General features: G+C 47.1%; 1 protein-coding gene across 1 annotated transcript in view; it reads right to left on the reverse strand.

Annotated features, from left to right (window-relative positions):
• Window positions 1-11,733, reverse strand: part of Gdi (GDP dissociation inhibitor) — a 107,613-nt gene extending 95,880 nt beyond the window's left edge. The window contains exon 1 of the mRNA XM_050177240.3: window positions 11,545-11,733. Within this exon, the coding sequence (XP_050033197.1) occupies window positions 11,545-11,589 (45 nt within the window). The 5' untranslated portion in view covers window positions 11,590-11,733. The remainder of the gene's footprint in view (window positions 1-11,544) is intronic.
• Window positions 11,734-24,413: the final 12,680 nt, after the last annotated feature.

The raw sequence follows: 24,413 nt of genomic DNA on the forward strand, positions 1-24,413 counted from the left end.
GGGGGAAAAAACATAACAGCCGGGAAAACCAACAGTGAGGAAAGCTCCGAAAATGAATGAAAAAAGCGCAGCTTCAACTATAGACGATTTATTTCCACAGAGTGCGCTTAGGACTTAAAAAAGTCTAGAATGGTGGCTTGCCGTTTCTTTCGCTCGCTAGAAATCACCACACGTTTCTCAATAGCCTGGAAGGCCACATTGCTGTCAGCGTCGCTGTGAGGTGCGACGTACCTGCGGAGGAGGTCCAGAGCCGCGACGGCTTCTCCAAAGCTAGGATTTGGCAATTCCCCGGCATCATGCGGCTCGTGCTCCTCGTCGTCACCGCGCCACGGCAATGGCAACAGACGAAGGAATATCCGCGGGAAATTTTGCCCTCTTTGGCGTAATTATGCTAACGTGCTAACGATTGTTTAGTATTGCTGCGGAGCGCGCGCTTCCGAGCAGCTCGGTCGCGCGCGGCGCTGCGTGGTTTCACGAGTAATGTAAACGAGAGGAGAGCTGGCCCGATAGGCGGAGCAACGCCAACTTCCGGCTTCACTTTAGCTTCACAAAGAGTGACATCGGGGCCTCTCCCGAGTTTCCCTCCTCCGCGAGTCGACCCGTCCAAAAACCATGCGGTGACCGTAATCACAGTGATGATAGTGAGAGCATTTTTCACGAATGGCCACTTAGTGGCGGCCTCTCGAACTGGCGTGCGGCTTCTTGCAGCCAGTTCTATAGCCAATCCCGGCCAAAACTCGTCAAAAGCCAAATGGCGGTTGGAGCGCGTTGCCTACTTTAGCCCAGGCAGGTTCGGAGTGCTAAGTTGCGACGTATCATGCGGGAACGTTTTCACAGCTACTACGTAACAGCGGGGTTCCTTATACATTGGATCCTATGGAAGCTTTGCCGGGACCAGATGAAAACGACGTAGCAGCCGGGAAAACACAGCAGTAAGGAACGTAACAGCGGGGTTCTACTGTACTCATAATCCCTGAGAATTCCTGGTCAGTAGACACCCTGTTAAACACAGAATGAAAAAGCTACTGTCTGCAGACCCTAGGTCCTTTCAACTTGCTTCACCTCCAAGCTTTCCATACTACTGCTTTGTCTGTATGTTGCTCTCCATAAAGTGATTCTTGCAAATAGTCATGAGATGCGAGCTCCCAATCTTTCCTCAAAATAATCCGAGCCGATGCTTTTCAATAGCAACTTGCAGGATGTGCAACCCCTGTTACAGTTCTGAAACGCGCATTTACACACATCCTCGAATTGTATTAACACAAAGCACTCAATTTTGCTCTCACGGAGATGCTGATCTATTGGTCACAACAGTGCAGGAAGCCTGCTGAAAGTAGCACTAATACATGAGCAACCACAAAAGTGCTTGAAAACTAGCAAGGCTGAAAGCTACGAAGAAAAATGCCAGCCAGTGCGAGCCACGGAAAGACTGCACAGCTCATCATGCACTGCCCAAGTCAAACCGATCACAGCATCGCTTTCTAAGGACATCTGCCCATGCAACCAAAAACATTTATTCACGTTAACCGTAAAGGCCCTCACGAGGAGGGTATTACATGCAGGGAAGGCAATACAATCATTAATAATGCTGTACATATTAGAAAGAGCAACAACAATACAGAGAGCAACAATAAAGAACAGCAATGAAAACAAAGCATAATATGAATGGAAAAGATGAACAAAATAACAAAATATTACACATTTCCATCACAGCGAAGTAAATCTTGGAATCTTTTGGTGTCAGTTTCTGTGGTGATGTGCGATGGCAAATTGTTCCACTGAATGATTGTGTGAGGAATGGCATGAAAGGATGAATGGCCCTTTACGCATTTAACTTTGAAAGAATGATCACATCGTGGGAAGGTGACATGGGGTGACAAAGAAATTGTTGTGAAGGGATGGATGTTGATAAAGCTTATGGGAAAGTACTAAACGAGCAAGTTTACGGCGATACGATATGTATTCCAGTTCGGCACATTTTTTTAGTTCGGAGACAGTTGTATAGGATGAGTAGTCTGAAAAAATAAAACTAACAGCATGGCTTTGCAAGGACTCAATGTTAGTGATAACATAGGCCTGATCAGGGTCCCAAATTGACGCAGCATATTCAATTTTATGGCATATTAGAGTAGAATAAGCAAGCTTTTTTACATGAATAGGGCATGTTTGAGGTTATCTTTAAGACGAAGTGAGCAGTTAGCAGATGCAAGGGTGAGGTCTATATGGTGATGCCATGTCACACTGAAGGAGCACCCCAAGGTACTTGTTAGTTCTACAGTATTGCTATTAAGAATATAAGTGGTTGGAATATGAGACGTATGACAAGTGAAACATATGTTTTGTTTTAGAAATGGTAAGGGTCATTAACCAGGATGAGCACCATTGAGGTCACTTTGTAGGGATTTGCAGTCAGTGTCATTGGTAATGTTACAGTGAATTACGCAATCAGTGAAGCCAAACTCTGCACCCTGCACAGGCAGGCAAATACTAATGATGTTACGGTGAAAGGAAGGAAGAAGTTGGATTGGACGAGAGCAAGACGAAGTCTGGCAGTTGCCTGAACGCCATTAACCTCAGTCGTAAATATACATTTTACACTTGTGGGCCTGCTTTCTTTTTACAACATTTTGGTGGAGGTGCGGGGTGCCAACGGTCATCCTCACTCATCCGCGGGACCCAGGGACATTTCGTGGCACAGACAACGCCGACGTCGAGGACTGGCTTACGATGTACGAGCGAGTGTGCGACAACAGGTGGGATCCAACAATGATGCTAGCAAACGTGATATTTTATCTAAGAGGAACTGCGAAGCAATGGTACGACACACACGAAGCTGACCTAACGAGCTGGGACGTCTGCAAAGAAAAAATGCGAGACCTGTTTGGCAGACCTGTCGGTCGTCAGCTGGCAGCAAAAAAAGAACTTGCGTGCCGCGCTCAGACGTCCACAGAATCCTATGTCATGTACATACAGGTTGTGCTGGCCCTCTGTCACAAGGCTGATGACAACATGACCAAGGCCGACAAGATTGGTCACATACTGAAAGGTATTGCAGACAATGCCTTCAATCTCCTGATGCGTAAGGATTGTGCCACTGTGGATGCAATTGTAAAGGAGTGCCGCCGCGTCGCTCAAACTTTCGACCGATTGCCCAATACCGCCGCGATATCTTGCGAAGACCCGCCGCGGTTCGTTCAGCCCGCAGGACCGGAAGATATCACGCGCATTGTTCGCCGTGAGCTTGAGGCCATGGCTCCGGCTCCAGTTCGTCCCGACTGTCGGGAAAGCGTGCCCGCTATCTCCCTTACACAAGCGGTCGTTCGGGAGGAAATAGCAAGTTTGGGCATTCCATCTCTCTGCTCGGTCCGTCATACAAACACCTACCAGATTTTTCTGGCCACTCGCTCCCAGACGCAAAGCTTTCCGCCACAACCCAGCTGACTGGCGCACAGCGGATGATAAACCCATCTGCTTTAATTGTTCCGGTATTGGACACATCACCCGTCACTGCCGCAACCACTGGTCGTCGCCTCCACGGTAGTGGTCTCCGAGTCACTACCGCGAAGTACCAGACAATCGCACTTTCTCGCCCTATACGCCAACAGTGCTCCACCAAGATCTATCCGCTTCTCCTCTCCACAAGGTCTTAGGTCCCGTTCGCCTCTCATTCACCGCTCTTCGTCCCCTTCTGCAACCGGTCGCTTCGCTTCGGGAAACTAGGCGGTGCAGCTCCCGGAGGTGAAGCTGCAACTATGACCCGGCCCACAAATCCTCTGTTGACCCTGCCTACATGTGGAAAGCTACTGGACATTGAAGTTGACGACGTTCCTGTTAGATCTCTCGTTGATACAGGAGCGCAGCTTTCAGTTATGAGCGCAGCTCTCCACCGAAGGCTCAAGAAGGTTCTGAAACCCACCGTACTGGGCACTGTGCGAGTCGCCGATGGGAGTACTTCACCTGTCCTTGGAATGTGCACAGCACGTGTGACCATTGGGAGCCATTATACCGTTGTTCTATTTATCGTCCTTGAACATTGTCCGCACGACCTGATTCTCGGCCTCGACTTCCTTTCGAAACACTCTGCCCAAATTGACTGCTCCGCAGGTGTTGTACAGTTGGATCTGCCGCTTCCTGCCGACGCAACAACTTGTGCTTCACACCGCTTATGTTCTGCTGAGTTTGCAAGGCTGTCTCTACAAGCAGCTACAAATGTCCTCCTGACGCCCTGTCCTCCCGTACCTGATGGCGAGTAAGTCGTGTCGCCGCTTACTGACGTGGTTTTGTCGCGCAATATTACCCTGCCAAGCGCCTTAGTCCGGATCCGCGAAAACTGCACTCGCGTGCTCATCCTCAATTTTGGATTTTCGTCGCATGTGCTGCCACATGGTATTGCCATAGTGCATGTCACTCCTTTGTAAGAATTTGAGGTTCCTTCTTTGACCCCTGAATCCTTCAGTACTAACTGTCCCCTTTGTCACCCACTCCTCCGTACTCGACGCCTACGGACGATGTTTCTAAGATGATCGCCCCTGACCTTCTTTCCGAGCAAACAGCAGCTCTTCGTTGCCTCCTGTCATCTTATCGAGACATCTTTGATTTTGACGACCGTCCACTTGGCCAGACATCTGTTGTCACGCATCGCATCAACACCGGTGACGCCAGCCCCATTCATAGGCGGCCATATCGTGTCTCCACAACAGAAAGGGCCATCATACAGAAAGAGGATGACAGGATGATGGACAAGGACATCATTGAACCTTCAAGTAGCCCGTGGGCATCACCAGTTGTCTTAGTAAAGAAGAAAGACAACACGTGGCGCTTCTGCGTTGACTACCATCACCTTAACAGGATAACAAAGAAGGATGTTTATCCCCTGCCTCGCATTGACAACGCTCTCGACTGCCTTCACGGATCCCAATACTTTTCATCAATTGACCTCCGCTCCGGCTATTGGCAGATTAGCGTCGATGAGATGGACCGTGAGAAAACCACCTTCGTCACACCGGACGGTCTGTACCAATTTAAAGTCATGCCCTTTGGATTATGCAATGCGCCAGCTACATTCGAGCGCATGATGGACTCTCTCTTGCGCGGCTTGACGTGGTCTACATGCCTCTGTTACCTCGACGATGTGATTGTGTTTTCGCCGAACTTTGAGAGCCATCTGCGGCGCCTCATAACCATACTCTCCGTGTTTCGCAGGGCTGGCCTTCAGCTAAACTCCTCTAAGTGCCACTTTGGTCACCGTGAAATTAACATGCTCGGCCATCTCGTAAACGCCGCCGGAATCCAACCTGATCCACAGAAAGTTCACGCCGTGCGGAATTTTCCTGTACCTTGTTCAACAAACGATGTCCGTAGTTTTCTGGGCTTATGCTCTTATTTCCGGCGATTTATGAAAAATTTTGCCAACATAGCTCACCCTCTCACTGACCTTCTTAAGAAAGACGTCTCTTTCTCTTGGGGACCACTGCAGGAGAAAGCGTTCTCTACCCTGATTGAGCGGCTTACAACTTCTCCAATTCTGTCACACTGACCCTTCTGCGCCCACTGAAGTACGAACTGACGCGAGTGGTCATGGCATCGGCGCTGTCCTCGCTCAGCGTCAACAGGGCCATGACCGTGTCATTGCTTACGCTAGCCGCCTTCTTTCCACGCCCGAGCGAAATTACTCCATTACTGAGAGAGAATGTCTCGCGCTCGTATGCGCGGTCGCAAAATTTTGGCCGTACCTTTTCGGTCAGAGCTTCTGCGTCGTAACTGATCATCACGCCCTCTGCTGGCTCTCCTCTTTTAAGGACCCAACTGGACGACTTGCCCGTTGGGCCTTGCGTCTACAAGAATATACATTTTCTCTTATGTATAAGTCAGGGCGCCTGCATAAAGACGCTGACTGCCTGTCCCGCAATCCTGTGGATCAACCGGACGATACCAATGCAGACTCGGACATCAGTGTTCTCTCACTCTCCGGCTTCCTCCATATTGGCGACAAGCAGCGCAAAGATCCCGTTCTTCGAACACTTATGGAACGCCTAAGCTACTCGCCCAATGACCCGTCCCTCCGGATGTTCACCTTGCTCGATGGAACTTTATACCATCGTAGCGTTCATCCTGACGGCCCGAAGCTCCTCCTAGTCGTTCCCAAGCACCTTCGACTAGCCGTGCTCCAGCAACTTCACGACACTCCTACTGCTGGACATCTGGGCATCACTCGTACATACGACCGCCTGCGGCGACGCTTCTTCTGGCCCGGCATTTATCGCTCTGTGTGCCATTATGTCGCTTCTTGCGGCCTGTGTCAGCGCCGGAAGACGCCTGCTATGCCTCCCGCTGGTTTGCTACAACCAATCGATATCCCTACAGAGCCCTTCTTCCGTGTGGGCCTAGACCTCCTTGGCCCCTTTCCAATTTCCATCAAAGGAAACAAATGGATTGCTGTAGCAACCGATTATGCCACGAGATATGCCATCGCACGAGTGCTACCAACCAGCTGCGCTACAGATGTCGCCGACTTCTTACTATACAACATCATCCTGTACCACGGCGCCCCTCACCAGTTGCAGACGGATCCAGCCGCTACTTTCTATCGAAGGTCGTCGACAATCTGCTCCGCTCCTGTTCTACAGAACACTAGATTGCTACCGCGTACCACCCTCAAACGAACGGCCTCACCGAGCGACTCAACCGCACGCTAACTGAAATGCTGGCCATGTACGTTTCCGACGACCACCGCGACTGGGACGTCGCTTTACCATACATCACTTTCGCATACGACTCGTCCTGTCACGACACTGCCGGATTTTCACCATTTTACCTGCCGTATGGCTGCGACCCCACCTTGCCCTTTGACACGTTGCTACCTTCCGCAGTACAATCACCCAGCACTGGTTACGCTCGTGATGCTATTGACTTAGCCGCCCAGGCCCGAGAAGTCGCCCGTCATCGTCTCAGTCTCGCAAGCTTCTCAAAAGCGACGCTACGACCTTCAGCACCGAGACTCCAATTTTTCACCTGGTTCCCTTGTCCTTCTCTGGACGCCTTCACATCGCGTCGGCTTGTCGGAAAAACTACTTTCTCGTTATTCTGGTCCGTACCAAATCTTTCGCCAACTGTCCGACGTGACATACGAGATCGCCCCAGTTGGTCAGCCTTCAGTGCCTCCCAACGTCACCAGCGATGTTCACGTCGCCAGGCTGAAGCCCTATGTCCCCCCATTAAGTGAGGCTCTATAACTTGCACCGGGACGGAGCTACTCCGCCGGGAGGGTAATGTTACGGTGAAGGGAAGGAAGTTGGATTGGACGAGAGGAAGTCTGGCAGTTGCCTGAACGCCATTAACCTCAGTTGTAAATATATATTATTTTACACTCGTGGGCCTGGTTTCTTCCTGCAACAATATAGATAAGAAAAAGTAGGGGGCTGAGCACGCTTCCTTCGAGTGCTCCAGATGCCACATGAGCAGAAAATGAGAATTTTTAATAGAGGCATCAGCAGTCGCCTGCTCACGAGTTGTGGCTAGCAGTTAATTTACGAGGCTTTGCGGCCCGTAATTGCAGCAGTATATAGAAATAACTGCCCTTAAGTGATCCATCACATGCTTCTTCACATATATGTACATTTTGCTAAATTTGCTAAATATGAAACTCTAGCACAGTTTTCTTGTGCCACTTCCATTGAAGAGTATGCAAGCATTGGGAACACGCCTGTCATGGTGTGCCAGAAATCTTGCCCAAGGGAGCGTGTTGGTGCAGGTATCCTAATTTTTGCTCCAGAAGCCAATTATGCTTTGCTCCTAGTTTACAGCGATAGCTGTTACGGACCTCTGGTCATCCACTGGTGGTGTTGCTGGAATCCAAAAATTCACCAGGAGAAAATTACAAAGAATAAAAAACTCCCATTGTGCTGCGAGGATTCCAACACATGACAGGTAGTCCAAGATTGTACCTCTCAGCCACTCTGCTGATGCTCAAGCAGTTGAGATCCTGGACAGCACAACTGCATCTGCAGCTATTGGCCAACGCCAGTTCATCTTTGTAATTAACAGAGCAGGTGCCTGTTTCCTGTTCTGGCACATCACCTTCCCTGTTGTGGAGGCAGTGGTAAAGTAACTTTTCTTCTTTGATATGTATTAAGAAATGATTCATCTTAAGAGGAAGCTTTATTTCAGGCCCGGCACCGAGGCTGCCTATTCAAATGCATATAAATCTCAGAAATGCTTTTCTGAGATAACCCCTGGGCCAACTTTAATCAAATTTGTTCCATTTTAGAGAAAAAGCTCAATTCTAGTGACTGTTGAAGTAAAATTTTGATTTAGGGCCTACATTCCTTTACGAAGATTTTCATATATTGCAAGTTTAATATAAACAGAAGCTTGTAGTTTACAAATTTGTCCCTATGCATCAATGACATATCACCATTCTGTAAACTGCCTCCAATGGAGTATCTAAAGTGGGCAAATTTGATGTATAAACTTGCAGCTAATGTGAATTTGTTACAATGTTTACAAGGGTTTTGCAAAAGTCGTACTCACATAAAAATTCTATATTGCAGATTGGCAAGCAATACATTACTTTTGTCCACTTTAGATGTAATATTAGATGCAGTTTGCAGAATTGTTCTCTTTCTTTTTATTACCAAGTTTGGAGTTGTGAACCTTACTTTCATTCTCTGAAAATGTGCTAACTGAAAGTCCGCTTCCATCAGTCACTATCACTAGATTTGAACATTTTCTTTTAAATACAATAAACCTCACCAAATCTGGTGCACAGGTTGCTGAGATAAATGATTTCTTTCTGATGTATAGGTCTTCTAGCACTTTGCTTATGATGGCCCTGACCCGTTTTCTTCAAGGATTGCAAAAGGCCTACTAGTGCGAAAATATAGGTTGGAGAATGAATCCAGCAGTACAAGGGGGAGCAAAAGCAGAGCTCCCACACAACACGTGATTAACTTTTTTTTCGCTTCTCCAAAGGCAACTAACGGCTCACTTAAACCTGCATAAGTTCCCTCGAACAAACACTGCACGAGATAGTAAGGCTTACTGCACATATTCTGAAAGCTATCACACCAGTGGTTCATGCTATGAGCAAAACTAATTTGTTAACTTCGTGTGCACTCAAATGCTGGTTATGCATTTGCATTTGTGCTTTACACTGTAGACACATGCTCTTGTTAGCATAATAATTTCTGCAGCATGACCACTTTGGAGCTGAGTGTTTTTTGCTTTTGGCTTGCAGAAAATAGCAGCTGTCATTACTGAGGCACAGTCTGCTGTAAGAAATGCAAGTGAGCCCAAAGGCGTTCGTGGCAAAATGGCATGCAAAAAAAATTTCACTGACCACGCAAAAAATATGAATTAAACCAAAATGCTGCTCAAGCATATAAATTGTAACGAAAAGTAGATACCAACCATACAATTAAACCATTAAATGAGAACAAATGAGACAGTTCGACCAAAACTTCTCATTTGCTTTCATTTTAATGTTTAATTATGCAGTCAGTGCCTGCTTTTCTTTACTATGATCATCCCCAACGAGACGAGTTTTCCACAAACCCTCCATTTCAAGCGTAGCAATAGTTACAAACACTGGATACTCTGATGCTGGCAACACCACAATCCTTTCGAAACTAAAAATTCTAAAACACCATACTTTCTGGACTATAGCCCTCCTGTGGTGCATAGTCTGCAGGGGCCAGTTTGCATCTAAAATAAGCATTTTTTAGATAGTCTGCAGAGACGAAAAAGTACACTGTGGAGAAGCAGAGATTTTCTTGTTGATCTGTAAAAGTCTGGGAAGTAGTCCATCAATATAGTATTAGTCAAAGTAATCCTGAAAACCATCAATATCGCTCTGGTGCTGGCAGAACAAAAACAAGTCAAGCATGTCGAATTCAATGAATGCCTCGTCAATGTCTTCATTGTTTTCAGAATGAAATCTGTTAGGGCATTTCTTCGGCCAGGATGTGAAACCATTGACAATAACTTGAGATAGGATGGCATGCCACGAATCAGCAGTGCAATTGTACACTTTGCACAAGATGCCCTATGCATTCATCCAACGATGTTTTGTGCATGCGTTCCCTAGTTGAAGTACTCAAACATGTATGACATATAGCCTGTAACGAAAATGCATGGAACTATCAAACAACCTTCAATGCCTGATGTAATGGAGTTGCAAGGCTCTTAGAAGGGCACAAACACACGTAAAAAGGTGTGTGACAGGTGTGTGAAACATACCTACTAAGAGAGATGTTTCGCCAACAAGAAGCTTCAAATACAGCCCACAAGTGCTGGCAATCAAAATACTGTTGAACAAGCAAAGCCATGCCAGCCATGTGGTTTAGAAAGAGTGCACACTGCTGGGCCACAAAGCAACTGAATGCCATGTTAGCATCACTGCAAAGCTTTGTTGAAACTGACGCACAATCATCCACCCAATTTCATTGTGCAATAGTGCCTCATACACCATAAATCGGCATGTGCCAGTACTGGAGCTCACTTTGGTTGACAGAAGGATCAAGGTGCTCAAAATTCCCGGCAAAATATTCCTTGTCAAGTGGATTTTCAGTAAAGCCGACAACTGAAGCAGCATACATAAAGAAACTTACCAAACTATAGCCAAACAAGTTTGAAGTAGCAGCAGGCCAAGAAAACCACCTAGAATCCCCACCAAGTGCTGACGGCCATGCGAGAGCCACAACATCCTAGGCATTGCGCCCTCCGAGTCTATACTGTGGCCAGTATGTGCAATGACCATTGAAAAGCAAAGAACCTTGCAAGTCAAAGCTCGTAGGCATCCCAGACAGCAAGCATGGTAACTGTACCCCACACCAGGAAACAGGGGGTTAGCATGCAATGCCGTTTGAAAGGCGGTGCAATTTCCCGCCAAGCGTCACGTACCAACATGCGGTCACTGGCTAAATTAACTAAACAGCCAGATCTTTTGCAAACGCGTGACGTCACAACACTCGACGCAGCGGCAAATGCTCGGCCGAGGTGGCTTCGCATTGTTCGACAACCGTGGAGAGAGAGGAGGAGCCAAAACGACCCGTTTTGCGTTGCTCATTTTCGAAGGCAAGCCAAACGCGTGGCTGAGTTGGCCACTTTGTAGAAACCACCAATAATGGCTGCTCAGGTAGATTTTGTCGAAGCAGCTGTCATAGGGCCCGTCGGTGATCACGCTAGGCCTACGCACTCGCAGCTGCCACTCCGCAGACGGGCTTTAAGTCGGTGGACCGGCACATTTCAGAATCTCGGTCAAGCTACGTGGAGCCGATGAACTTACCAAAAATAAAAAACGAAATTGGTCTGCAGTAGTTTAGGTCGGGCCTGTCAAACATACGGCTTGGCCGCGTAAGACAACATCGATGCGAATTTCAGGGCAGACATCTGCATAGAGGCAGCATTTCGATCTATTCTCACGGTTCCCTGTACCGAGTGGCTAGGTTTGCCAAGCGGTGTAGTGAGCAGCCTAAGCCTAACGAGGGGAGCCGGCAACGACAGGAAAACACCCCACCCACCGATTCAACATCAAACGGCGCTCACCTTAAGCCCGGTGCCTAGCACGATAGCGTCGTACTCTTCATCCATGGCTACCACAAGGGCCGGCGGCACGCGCTGCACGAGCAATTAAATAAAATTGGTCACACGCTAAACGTCGAACCCGACTGTGTAGCAGCTCCTCGGACACGACGAGGGAGGCGGCAGACGCTCGTAGGCCAACAGCTGCAAAGAGATTCATCCGCGCGCTTCAGGAAAGTAGTCCGCAGTTTCACTTTTACTCGGCCCAGCATCAACAAAGAGCGCTTATAAAGAAAAAAAAAAACAATGTGGTTACACAATATTTTTCTTACTCATGCACAAAGAAAGAAATTGCAGCCGAAACAGCTTTTTATTATTAAATGTATTACATTATTACCAGCTGGCTGTGAACAGCGGTCTTGTAGCACTGCGCTGAAACAGCATCACGACGTCACTAACGTCGCGTCATGAGTTTTTATTACTTATTGGACTACAATACACGTTCTCATAAAATCATCACGAAAGCATTACGGTATCAAATTAACTCGTATCCTGAATGCAGCTCAGGGGCACGTCATAGAGAAAGAAATATAACAAGAGGCATCATGACAAGAGGGCATAAAGTTCCTCAGTATAACACCTAGAGGGAAATCTGGTGCCACCGTTTATGGGCGTCTTGCGCTGGAGTTTGAGGTATAGTAGCGGCGCCTGGTGGTGGCGCGCGAAACGTTATCTGGGTAGTACCGGCTGGGGTAGTATTGAGCCCTGGCTGTGGCGAAGAACATTTCTAGCCCGAGTTTTGTGTCGATTCGCACTTTTTTTCTGCCCTGTTGCGAGTGCGAAAAGGCTCGTCACTTCTCACTGACCACGCCGACCGCGCTGCGAGCTAACCGCAGCCTATAGTTAAACGAAAACGGACTCTCCGTGAGACGTAATGCTGGAAGAAGAAGGAATCGGCGACACCGATCCGGAGAGACCTAGCTCAGCCTCGAAAAAGCGTCACCGTCCTTACTTCTGCGTCGTGGGCTGACATGAACATGTAAGAAGGCCTGAATCCCAACATCAGATTCTACCGTTTTCCTTCAAGGCCTCATGAAGCGAAGCGTCGGGCGCGCTGGATTGCCGCAGTTCGTCGCGCTGGGTAAGCGAAACTTCGCGCCATGCTGACTGCTTCGCCTGTCTTGAAGCTTGCTTGATTATCTGTGTTCTAAAATTCGGTCTTTTGCACCTACAATCCCGACAGCAGACCGACATAGCAGCAGGCATGGCTGGTGATTCATGATTCGAGACCCGGCCACAGCGACAATAAACAATTCGAATAGTGCGAAGTGGTGAAGTGACAGGTGTGTGCAAATGACCACAAATGGTCGGGCTGATTCGGTGACAATTCACTACCCTACTACGAGCAGTACAGGTTACAGAGTTAAATGTGATCATCCTTGACCTCACGCCAGCACGAGCACGTTGAGGCAGCGCAGCAAGGTAGTAATGATTGCAGCACATCGATGTTCGAGTGCTGTCATTAAAAGCTACATCAAGCGAGCAGCGCACGAGCTCGCGCTGCAGTGCGATTCGCACGTACGTTACTGCGAGCTCATATGCATTGCATCAATTAATTATCAGTTGCTAAAGGGAGATGGCCGCTACTACAGTGCAGGCATAACTACTTGTCTAGCGGCATGCAGTCAACAAAAATTGCAGGAGGCCCGCCGTTTCACGGCATGCTGAAAGTTAGCTGTCGTCGCGGCGCCTACCGTCGTGCGCTCGATCAGTTCCGTACACATATGTCTGCTTATCGCTGCTGTGAATTCATTTATAGCAAGCATTTACTCGTGTTTGTGCGCCTGAATCTAGCAGCGTGAAGCCTTACTTGAAGTTCAACTTCGTACGCGACTCGCTTCACTTGCGATTGACACTGCGCTAAAACTTCGCCGCTTGTTTCTTGAACGGCGTACACGTATTCGGCTTTGCATAATTCATTCCCTTTACGCAGCGTGCCACCCCTGAAAAAATCGGCGCCCGATATTCGCTGCAAGCCGTGGTACAACAAACTCGAAAGTGGCGGGTCCATATTGCAATCGTGCTTTCCGAAGCAGACGACCGAGCTTGGCACTACCCAGTTCAGGACAGAGGGCGTTTTTTAGCACCATTTTCGCAGCGCCCACTGGGCAATGCAAGAGCCCCATAGGAGTTTCTTATTAGGCGCTGCGCCGTCGTGGGAATGACGGTATGGGTATAGAAGGGGAGGTGGGAGCATCGCCCACCGCGGAGTTATGGTGGCTAGAGGGGGAGTGTAGCAAGCACTGAGCTCCACTATAATTCCTATGGGGCTCCTGCGTTGCCCAGGGGGCGCTGCGAAAATGGTGCTAAAAAGCGCCCTTTGTCCTGAGCTGGGTAGTACACGAGCTACTGTACTACCCCACGGCCCCTTATACAGTAGGTCGTGGGGTAGTACCAAGCTCGGTCGTCTGCTTCGGAAAGCACGTTTACAATATGGACCCGCCACTTTCGGTTGTGTTGTACCATGGCTTGCAGCGAATATCGGGCGCCGAATATTTTTTCAGGGGTGGCACGCTGCGTAAAAGCAAGAAATTATACAACGCCGAATACGTGTACGCCGTTCAAGAAATAAGCGGCGAAGTTTTAGCGCGGTGTCAATCGCATCTGAAGCGAGTCGCGTACGAAGTTGAACTTCAGGTAAGGCTTGCACGCTGCTAGATTCAGGCGCACAAACGCGAGGAAATGATTGCTATAAATAAATTCCCAGCAGCGATAAGCAAACATCATGTGTACGGAACTGCTCAAGCGCACGATCGTACGCGTCGCGACGGCAGCGGTCTTTCGACATGCCGCGAAACGGCGGGCTTCCTGCAATCTTTGTTAACTGTATACATGCCACTAGACAAGTAGTTATGCCTGCACTGTAGTAGCGGCCATCTGTCCCTTTTGCAAATGATAAATAATTACTGCATGATGCAATGCATGTGTGCTCGCAGTAACCTACGTGCGGATCGCGCTGCAGCGCGAGCTCGTGCGCTGCTCGCTGGATGTAGCTTTTAATGAGAGCGCTCGAACATCGATGTGCTGCAATCAATACTACATTGCTGCGCTGCCTCAACGTGCTGGCTTGAGGTCAAGGGTGAGCACATTTAACTCTGTAACCTGTACTGCTCGCAGAGGGGTAGTGAGTTGTCACCGAATCAGCCCGACCATTTGTGGTCATTTGCAGACACCTGGTCACTTCACCACTTCGCACCGGTCGACTTGTTAATTGTGGCTGTGGCCGGGTCTCGAATAGTGAATCACCAGCCATGCCTGCTGCTATGTCGGTCTGCCGTCGGGACTGTAGGTGCAAAAGACCGAATTTCAGAATGCAGATAATCAAGCAAGTTTCAAGACAGGCGAAGCAGTCAGCATGGCGCGAAGTTTCGCTTACCCAGCGCGACGAACTGCAGCTATTCAGCGCGCCCGACGCTCCGCTTCGTGAGGCCTTATTGTTCATGGCAGCCCACGACGCAGCAGTAATGACGGTGACGCTTTCTCGAGGCTGAGGCAGGTCTCTCCGCAACGGCATCGCCGATTCCTTCTGCTTCCAGCATTGCGTCCCACGGAGAGTCCGTTTTCCTCAAACTATAGGCTGCGGCTAGTTCGCAGCGTGGTCTGTGAGAAGTGACGAGCCTTTTCACACTCGCAACAGGGCAGAAAAAATGCGAATCGACGCAAAACTCGGGCTAGAAACGTTCTTCGATACAGCCAGGGCATAGAATAAAGAACGCCAGGACTCAATACTACCCAAGCAGGTACTACCCAGATAACATTTCGCGCGCCGCCACCAGGCGCCACTACTATACCTCAAGTTCCAGCGCAAGACGCCCATAGTACAGTGTACTAGAATAGGCAGTGGAACGACCGCGCTCCTTGGGCGACTAAAGCCTGTTTCACATGATGCGATTTTCGTCGCACCGGAAGTGCGATTTCCGTCGTTTGCGATGAAAATCGCAGTCGCAGTGCCGACCCGCCGATTTTCGGCTGCGACCAACCGGTTGGTCGCACAGTCGCAGCGATCGCTGTGATTTTCCGCCGAAATTGCGCGGAAAGCTATCGCGGAGCTATTTCGCCGGTTTGTTTTGGAAAATGGCGTCTCACACAACAAGTGCAATGCGCGGAGACGTGGATTGCCGAATTCGGTACGTACGGGAAGGGAGAATAAAAAACTTGTACTGCAGATTCCATCCTCCCGTTTCTATGCGTTTGTTGACACGCTACACAGCAAATGAAGTACACTTTAACGTTTGCTTCGTACGCCTCTGCGAGTTGTCAGTAGTAGGAGGTGTTCGATCCCCACCAGACGACGAGGTCGTCACAACTTTCTTTTGTTCAGTAGCATGCAAAAATCGCGCTTACGGAACAGCTTGAATTATTTCAACCTCGGTAAGGGCAAATGACAAGACAGCAAAGTGCCCCGAAGTTTAACGTTGTGCTGAACGCGGTACCGTTCAGTTGCATTTTCTTGTCGGTTTTCAAGCGCGAATTTCCCGATGCGTCTTGAAAGCTTATCTTACCTCTTATTAAATTTGACAGAGCAAAAGTGTAGGCTATCGTAATGAATTTGCTACGATAGCATTAAATCCGTGGCTTGAATAAAATATTACATGCACGTTAAGTTGCACCTCTTCTCTGGAGAATTTTTTTTCTTGCACAGAAACCAATAAACATTCACTCTGTTGCAGACTTTGTATCCTTACTGCATCTGTATTAACACTTGCTTTGAAAAGTAATTAACTCTACAGCTAGTAGATTAAGTAAATTACTTGCTTGCTATATTGGCACAGTGACAACGTACCCTCCGGCACCGTCATGTAAAACTCGTGCAACAATGCGAAAAGCAGGCAAACGGCCTGTTCTTGTGGGGATAAAACAGTATAAAAAGACACGCTGAAGAAAGGTAAATCAAAACTGTGCAGTGAAGTCAGCCAGTACAAGCAATTCTTGCACGTTCACAGCTGATCAAGTGTGCAGAAACATTCATGCCTTACATGTTTCTAATAAGTTCGTGATCACATATATTAGTGTGTAAACCTATATAACAATATCTGCTGTGATTACTCTTTATAAATAATGAAATACCATGCTACTTGCGAGAACATAACACCCAAGGATTTTAGAAGAAATTTCTGCATTTCAACTATACACAATATGTGATTTATTCAATAAAGGACCACAAACTGGGCTTTTTTGCAAAGACAAACTTATTCAAAATTTTACTTACATACAGGCAAGAAAAAATCTATAGACAAAAATATTGTTCAATTTATTCACCTGCCACTGTGGCTATAGCATTCTGCTGCTAACACAAGGCGAGGGGTTGATTTGCCAGCCATGGAAGTCGCATTTCGATGGGAGTCATAGGTAAAAGAAAGCTCTTGCACTTAGATTTAGTTCATCACCTTTTATTGAACCCTTAAACTTCAAAATATTATTGCATAGGGGGGCATGCTTATGCAAAATCTAACACCAATAGAAAGCAAAGGGCAGAATTGTAAAACAACCATCTTTCATGATAATTCGAGTGTCTAAATATTCATTGCATCAATATGTATTGTTCAACAGCACTGCACAAGTAAGCATAATCAGGTATAGCAAGTACTCTGTCAGGAAGCTGGTTCTACAGATGTATAAATGTCAAGACATGAATGCTCCTACTATGTTGCACACATAGCACAAAGAAAACCTTTTTCAAGAGTTGTCCCTTCTGGCAAATATGAGTGGGCCATAAGCAGCAGAAACTTTATTGCAGGACATAGTGTAATACCGCTTATGAAAGAATGAAGAGAGTGAAGAGGCTTTTAACAGCAGTACCTCATGGTACTCTAATAAGAGGAACGATGAGCAAAAAAATTTCTTGCAGATCACTTAAGTTATACAGTTACTTTGTGAAAACAGAAAATTCCAGGTGAGAGTTGGAGGTACATTTGGCCCACCCACACCAACACAGGAATACTACAAGAAACACTACAGCCTGTGGTGTATTACAGTCTATGGGAAAGCTATCTTATACAGAAATCAAGAATGATGCAACAAGCCCTCGACAACACTGCAGACTTTCTTGGCCAGTCTGGCCTCTCGCTTTCTGATAAGTCGGCTTACATCGACGCCGGAAAAAAGGGTAGAATCAAGAACTACTCCAGATTGCCCATTGTGCTTCCAATAGCTGGAGAAACATACCCGCAAGTCAACATCCACAAATCCTCAGCTAGTGTAAGACCATGACAGCAGAGCCAGCATGTGGGTGAAACAATTATGCCATGCCTGGATGTAAACTCTACACCTGGTGAAAAGAATAATCTTGAAATCATGGGGGGTGGACGAGTGGATACTATGAAAAATTGCAGATGCTGTGCTTGTGTCCAAAGTATGGTACGGTATGAATTACCAGCCGCACACAAAAAAGACAACTCATCGAATACAGGCATCGGGTAACAACAGGTATTTCCGACTTTACCATGCTTGAAATTCTATGAGAAAGAGCAAACGAACAAGCACCTAGACAGAGTAGAGTTGCAGCCTGCAGCATAAATTCTTTGCCTCAAGAGCTCAGGACCTGGTCCCAAGATACTATGCCAGCTAGCATGTGAGATGCAAGGACGAATACCCCTCCCTTCAGAAACAACCTCGGGAGCACCTGAACTTGAAACATAACAGGCCCATACCGTGGAATATGGGGGCAAACAATTAGGCCAGGAGACTGTATGCAACTTCCAAACACATAGAGGAGGTTGCTAATCATGAAGATGCAAGGAAACATCAGGCACATATAGTACACTGATGTGGCAATAGCAGTGTAACAGTAGAACGACACTACATAAAATTAAACCCCATATAAGTGAGTACCATTCCAGGTCATCCTACACCTAGAAAAGCTGAAATGAATGCAATTAAAGCAGCACTTGTAGTGTAAATTACACCCTGCACAACACCGTGCACACCTGCATGGATTCATCAGAAAATATCTGGGCCTGCACATCACACGAGATTGTCAGGAAAATCAGGAGATTGACACGCGACTTGTAAACACATGGCCAGAAATTAAATTACAGGATAATACATAGCCATGCAGATATTCCAGGACACAACCGGGCTTATAAGGCCGACCTAATATCTGAAAACTGGATGAGTTTTTGTGTATTCATTATTAACTTAAGTGCAACAGATAGACAACAGACAAGAACGAAGCGCTCTGTGTGTTCACTTCGTTCTTGTCCATCGTATTTCTGTTGCACTATAGTTAATGAATTCATAAGGCTGCACAGGAGAAGAATGATACCTCTGCCCCAGGGCCCGATTTCACATCCAAATCCACGCACGCGCGCGCGCGCACACACACACACACACACACACACACACACACACACACACACACACGCACGCACGCACGCACGCACACACACACACACACACACACAAATGTTGCAAGAGTGCATAGCATGAAGCAGTATCAACAGGATGACAACAGGATGAGGACTAACTTTCAACTGAGGTTCATTTGTAAAAATGTAGCGAAAACGTTGGCTCCTACTTTCACCTTGTTCTCATGTTGCTCATCGTCTTGAATTTCCATCTCCCGCCTTCCCCGTGTATTCCCCAGAAAAAAGAATGACATCTTTGAAGGCTAGATAAAAATTGGTGCTTGATGCAGAGAGAGAGAGAGTAAACTTTAATGAACACCAGCAGTTCTGTCGGCGGGGCCTAGGCCTCCCACGATGGGACGTCGAGGTCTTGCCTCTTCGCCGCTTCGTAGGCCTGCTGGGTCGCCCAGAGTTGGTCGTCGAGATGGGAGCTGCGCAGGGCGGCGTGCCATCTCGACGAGAGGGTCACGGGATTAAGCTCTTGGTATTGATCTCTGCACTCCCATAGCATGTGGGGGAGTGTTGCCGATTCAGTTTTACAGACCTAGTGTGATAGCGTGTGAGGGAGGGGTATGTATTCGTCTGTAGCAGGCGAAGGGTGGTTGCCTGTGCCCTGTTTAACTTGCGGTGAGGGGTGGGGAAGGTTCTTCTTGCGAGGTAAAATGACTTTACAAGGTCGTTGTATCTCGTAAGGCGGTCGCGCCCTGCGGGTGCACCTGCACCGTCTCCGGCACGGTTGACTAGTCCTCGTGCTACGGGGTGTGTAACCTCGTTGAGGTTGGTGAGGTTCGGGTGGACAACGCCGCCGTGTGCTGGGATCCAGACGAGGGTGATTTGATATTCAGACGAATGCGGGGCTTGTCGTAAGATACGGAGTGATTGATGAGAAATACGACCTTTGATGTAGTTGTTGACTGCTGCGCGAGAATCGCTCAGTATGGCGTGACAGAAAGAAAATACAGAAAAATTCCAAGTGCAGGAAAAAAAATCATTACAATTGCCAATCCTGCATGCCAGCACCTTTGAAGAAACACTGTTGTTATTCTAATAGACAGACTGACAGCTTGCTTATGCAAGCACTCTCTTCCAGTTCCATGTCATTGGAAAAAAAATTAGTTTCCTGGAAGGTAGCCACATGCACACTTGGTGATCAGAAAGCTTTCCTTTCCCTGGACTTGTATATCTATATGTATTTTCTCCCTTTCCCACTTTTATGTTTGGTTTCATCAAGCACTAGTCTTTATCAGGTTTTATTGCTGTACAACTTTCTGGTAACCTTTATAGATCACTGCATTTTTCACAATAAACCTTTTAATTAGAAGTTAGCGTACCCTGTTCTTACTGCTTCACACTATACATTCTTGCTACATTGGCCAAATAAAATATTTTATAAGGTACACAGAAGCATCATAAGGGCCATTAAAGTGAATTGTTGCAGTCTAAAAAAAAATAATGGATAACCTGGCTGCAAATGGCACCAGAGAACACATAGGACGAACAAGAAAACCGAGATGATCTAACAACCAAAAGTTTAATGTACACACCGAGTAAATTCTCGCTGACAAGCAATAGACTGAACATACACAAATAGGAGAAGCAAAAATTCATCTGCGTTTCCTGACAGGCAATGCATCCATTTCTAATGGAGGCCGTGCTTACAAGATTCTCCCAGCATTTTTAGATCTACAGCTTCCGTAATTTCTCTAGGCAGCCGATCTGCACAGAATGCTAGCTTCTTCCTCTACGATGCACGCTCAGATGTGGAGAGTGCATTGTAAAGGAAGAAGCTAGCATTCTGTGGAGATCGGCTGCCTAGAGAAATCATGGAAGCTGTAGATGCATAGACACTGGGAGAATCTTGTCAGCATGGCCTCTGTTACACTTTCAGAGATGGATGCGTTTTCTGTTGGGATCTGTATGAACACACATCGGTCTTTGATCCTGCTTTTTGTGTAACTTCGATTTATTGCTTGTCAACCAGCATTTACTCGGCATGTTCAATAAATTTTCATTTGTTAGTACGCCTTGGTCTCTAGCAGAAAGGTGTTCATTCTTCTTACAGTGATGCTGTATATGCCTAGGCGAAACACTCATGGCCCGATCCCAAAAACCTTAGTGTAGGGGTATGAGCCATTGTTTAAGGGGGTGTGAGCCATTGCATTCGTTTTGCATGATGTACGGAGAAATTTTTTCTTGGGTAGACATAGAAATGCTTGTGCATTTGAAACAGACATTTATCTACGTATTATTGCAGGGAAGGAACACAGAAGGGGATGGGGTTAAGATAAGATCATGATGTCATTATTATCTCGATGCAAAGGTGGGGTGGGCCATTAGCTAGACCGATAGTGACGCCGTTTCTCTCTAGCAGCAGAGCGCGCATGCAGCAGTCTCTCTTCGACTTCCCAATAGGTTCAAGAATGTGTCCCTGTATTTAATTAAATGAAATGTGCAACCCTGGTGTGTCACTTGGTAACTACAGTGCATAACAGAATCATAAACAATATGATTAACGCATTACAAAACACAAATGCGTAACATAATTCAGAAAGTCTTTGATGGACCCGCTGGATTAACAGAATGAACCACTCATTGCACTTTCCATGATGGTGATCTTGCAAAGCGCGATGTGTGGCATTCCAAATAAACAATGTGAGAAACCCAAGCCAACCGTGTGCATAACCTCATTAAGAAACACAGACATAACCAATAATATAGAAATACTTGAATAAACCATTGGAATTAACCCAGTGATAAAGACCGGGGCCGCACATTCCAGCTTCGCTGGTTTACCGTCTGTACAGGGTGCACGGGCAGTAATTTTTTGTTATTGTTTGTTAAGTATTGTAGAATGTTGTGCCAGTAAAACGCGTTGGGCTAGTTGGTGCAATGTATTGGTACTGCTTTTTTTGCTGGTTTATTTCTTAATGATCCCTTCCTTAATGAGCCCTTCCTTTTGCAACAGCTTTTTTATTCCCCCTCACCTAATACTCCAACCTTGCAGCCTGCGAGGTATATAAATAAATAAGTACATAAGCACGTCATTCATTCATCTGCATACACCTCGCACCATTCCTTGCTCAACAAACGTCACTGTGTTGATGTCTCGCACCGTGCATCTACATTAACTGCCGTTTGCGTTTCGTTATGGTTTGTGAACAGTGAATGCATAAAGATTACATGACATTAAGGTTGTGACCTATGCGGTGCGTAAGCAAACCTTGCAAACGATGACATGTTGCATTGTTGAAAATAAGACAAATTGTATATATCGCAGTTACTTTAACAGCATTTAATCGACCACTTGACAAAAACTTCACTTCGCATAGATTCCAACACGTACACTGAATCTGCAGTTTTTTTTGCTTATTAATGTAGTCGTTACTGCATGGCCACATTGTAGATTTGAAAACAAAGTTTAATAAATTTGTTTGTTGCAATATAACAACATGTGTATATCATTGCGATTGTAACACCAAACTTGATACAAACATGTACACTATAGGATGCAGACAAATGCTCAGGACAAACTCCAGAATGTTTGCATCCTGATACTTACCTATGAAAGTGAACGGTTTCATTCCATGGCTGTCAATGAGAGGGAGAGAGAAAACTTAATTGTGTTCGTGGAACAAAAACGCATTGATAAGTGTGGTATCCGTAACTTCTGGTTTCGGTTTTCGGTCTTTACACCAGGGCGCCACTCAGCGCCAACCACTGTAAGGTGCCTCCTGTAAGTTGCCTTCTCAGAAATAAACATCGATTCTTTGTCTGGTCCCCGACAGAAGCAGTCCGTCTCTTTCTTGCGGCGCTGCGCGTCCCGGCCGTTTAGGCCTCATGCTGTAAACCTTTCGTCCGGCCGCCCCGTCGAAGCTACAACAATAAGCTTAGAGATATAGTCATTGCTTAACGCTTTCGAAATGAATAATTATAGCTTGCTATCGACATTGACGCAGCCTTTCGACAGCAAGAAAAGGAATCAGTTTTTCCAGCTCTGAACAGTGAATTGCAGGAAATGCAAGCAGGCATAAAATTCTGCCAATACAATTTGTTTAGGAATACTAAATTGGAATAAACATTGAGACTTGCATTTGTACTTTCTCTGGCTGAGCAGTCTAGTTTGAAATGACTCCCATAAGCATGTCGTAACAATGTTGATCTAATATAGGTTAAATGCGTGACTAGCTTAAGAAATCTGGATGACTGCTATGAATTACAGTGAAGAAACTATAATATTTAATAACATTAATAATATAATAATATCTATTTCCACAAAACAGGCTAACCGTGAGCGGCGTGCGAGGCTGAGCACAAAGCTGAAAAATTCTACGGCAAGTGCGCCTGCCGTGGGCCTACGATCCTGCATTATGGATAGCGCATATTGATATGGTCTTCTTGTTAGAACTTCCGAGTATACTACCAGTGCGAGACACAGGACAACAAAGTGGACGAGAAGCGTGTCTTTTAGAATGATATTGTTACGTGTAGCTGACGTACGAGTCTATTTACAATATATTTACACGTAGCAAACGGTGGCAATGATGGCGACGCTATATCAAGCGGTGGCCACGTCGTCTTCCTTCTCCTCAGTGCAGCCACACTGTGGAGGCTGTTCCGTAGCATCTCCCCCGGCAGTAGAAGCGCCGTCCCGGTGCTTAATCTACACATCCGCGGCGAAATGTGTGTGATATGGCTTTAGTCTCGCCACGTGAACGATGTCACTTGCAGCCGACGATGACGCTGAGAGGCTGGGGGGGATGACTTCATACGTGACATCGGTCACTTGTCGCACCACACGGTATGGGCCAGTGTAGCGCGACAGCAGCTTTTCGGAAAGGCCCACACGTCGAATGGGGGACCAGAGAAGCACCAGAGAACCCGGAGTAAATTGTACGTCGCGATGGTGGCAATCATAGAGGCGTCTCTGATGCTCCTGCGAGGCCTCGAGACGGGTGCGGGCGAGCTAGCGCGCGTGGTCGGCGTGTGCGATCGCGTCGCGGGCGTATTCAGTGGTTGAACGTGTGGCCGAGGGCAACAAAGTGTCCAAGGGCAACGCGGGTTCTCGGCCATATAGGAGATAGAATGGTGAATAGCCGGCGGTGTCGTGACGCGATGAATTATACGCGAACGTCACATATGGTAAGTGAAGATCCCAGTCGTGGTGGTCGGTCGCGACGTACTTGGATAGCATGTCGGTGATGGTCCGGTTGAGGCGCTCCGTGAGGCCGTTGGTCTGTGGGTGGTAGGACGTGCTGAACTTGTCCTTAGTCGAGCAGGAGCGGAGGATGTCCTCGACGACTGCCGACAGAAAGCTGCGGCCACGGTAAGTGAGTAATTGGCGCGGGGCACCGTGCACTAAAATGATGTCATAGAGCAGAAAGTTAGCAACGTCAGTAGCACAACTTGTCGGGAGGGCTCTGGTGATTGCGTACCGCGTAGCATAATCAGTAGCGTCGGCGACCCATTTATTTCCGGAGCCCGAGAGAG

The sequence above is a fragment of the Dermacentor andersoni genome, chromosome 9 (assembly GCF_023375885.2).
Source record: "Dermacentor andersoni chromosome 9, qqDerAnde1_hic_scaffold, whole genome shotgun sequence".
In the NCBI taxonomy this organism is placed as follows: domain Eukaryota; kingdom Metazoa; phylum Arthropoda; class Arachnida; order Ixodida; family Ixodidae; genus Dermacentor; species Dermacentor andersoni.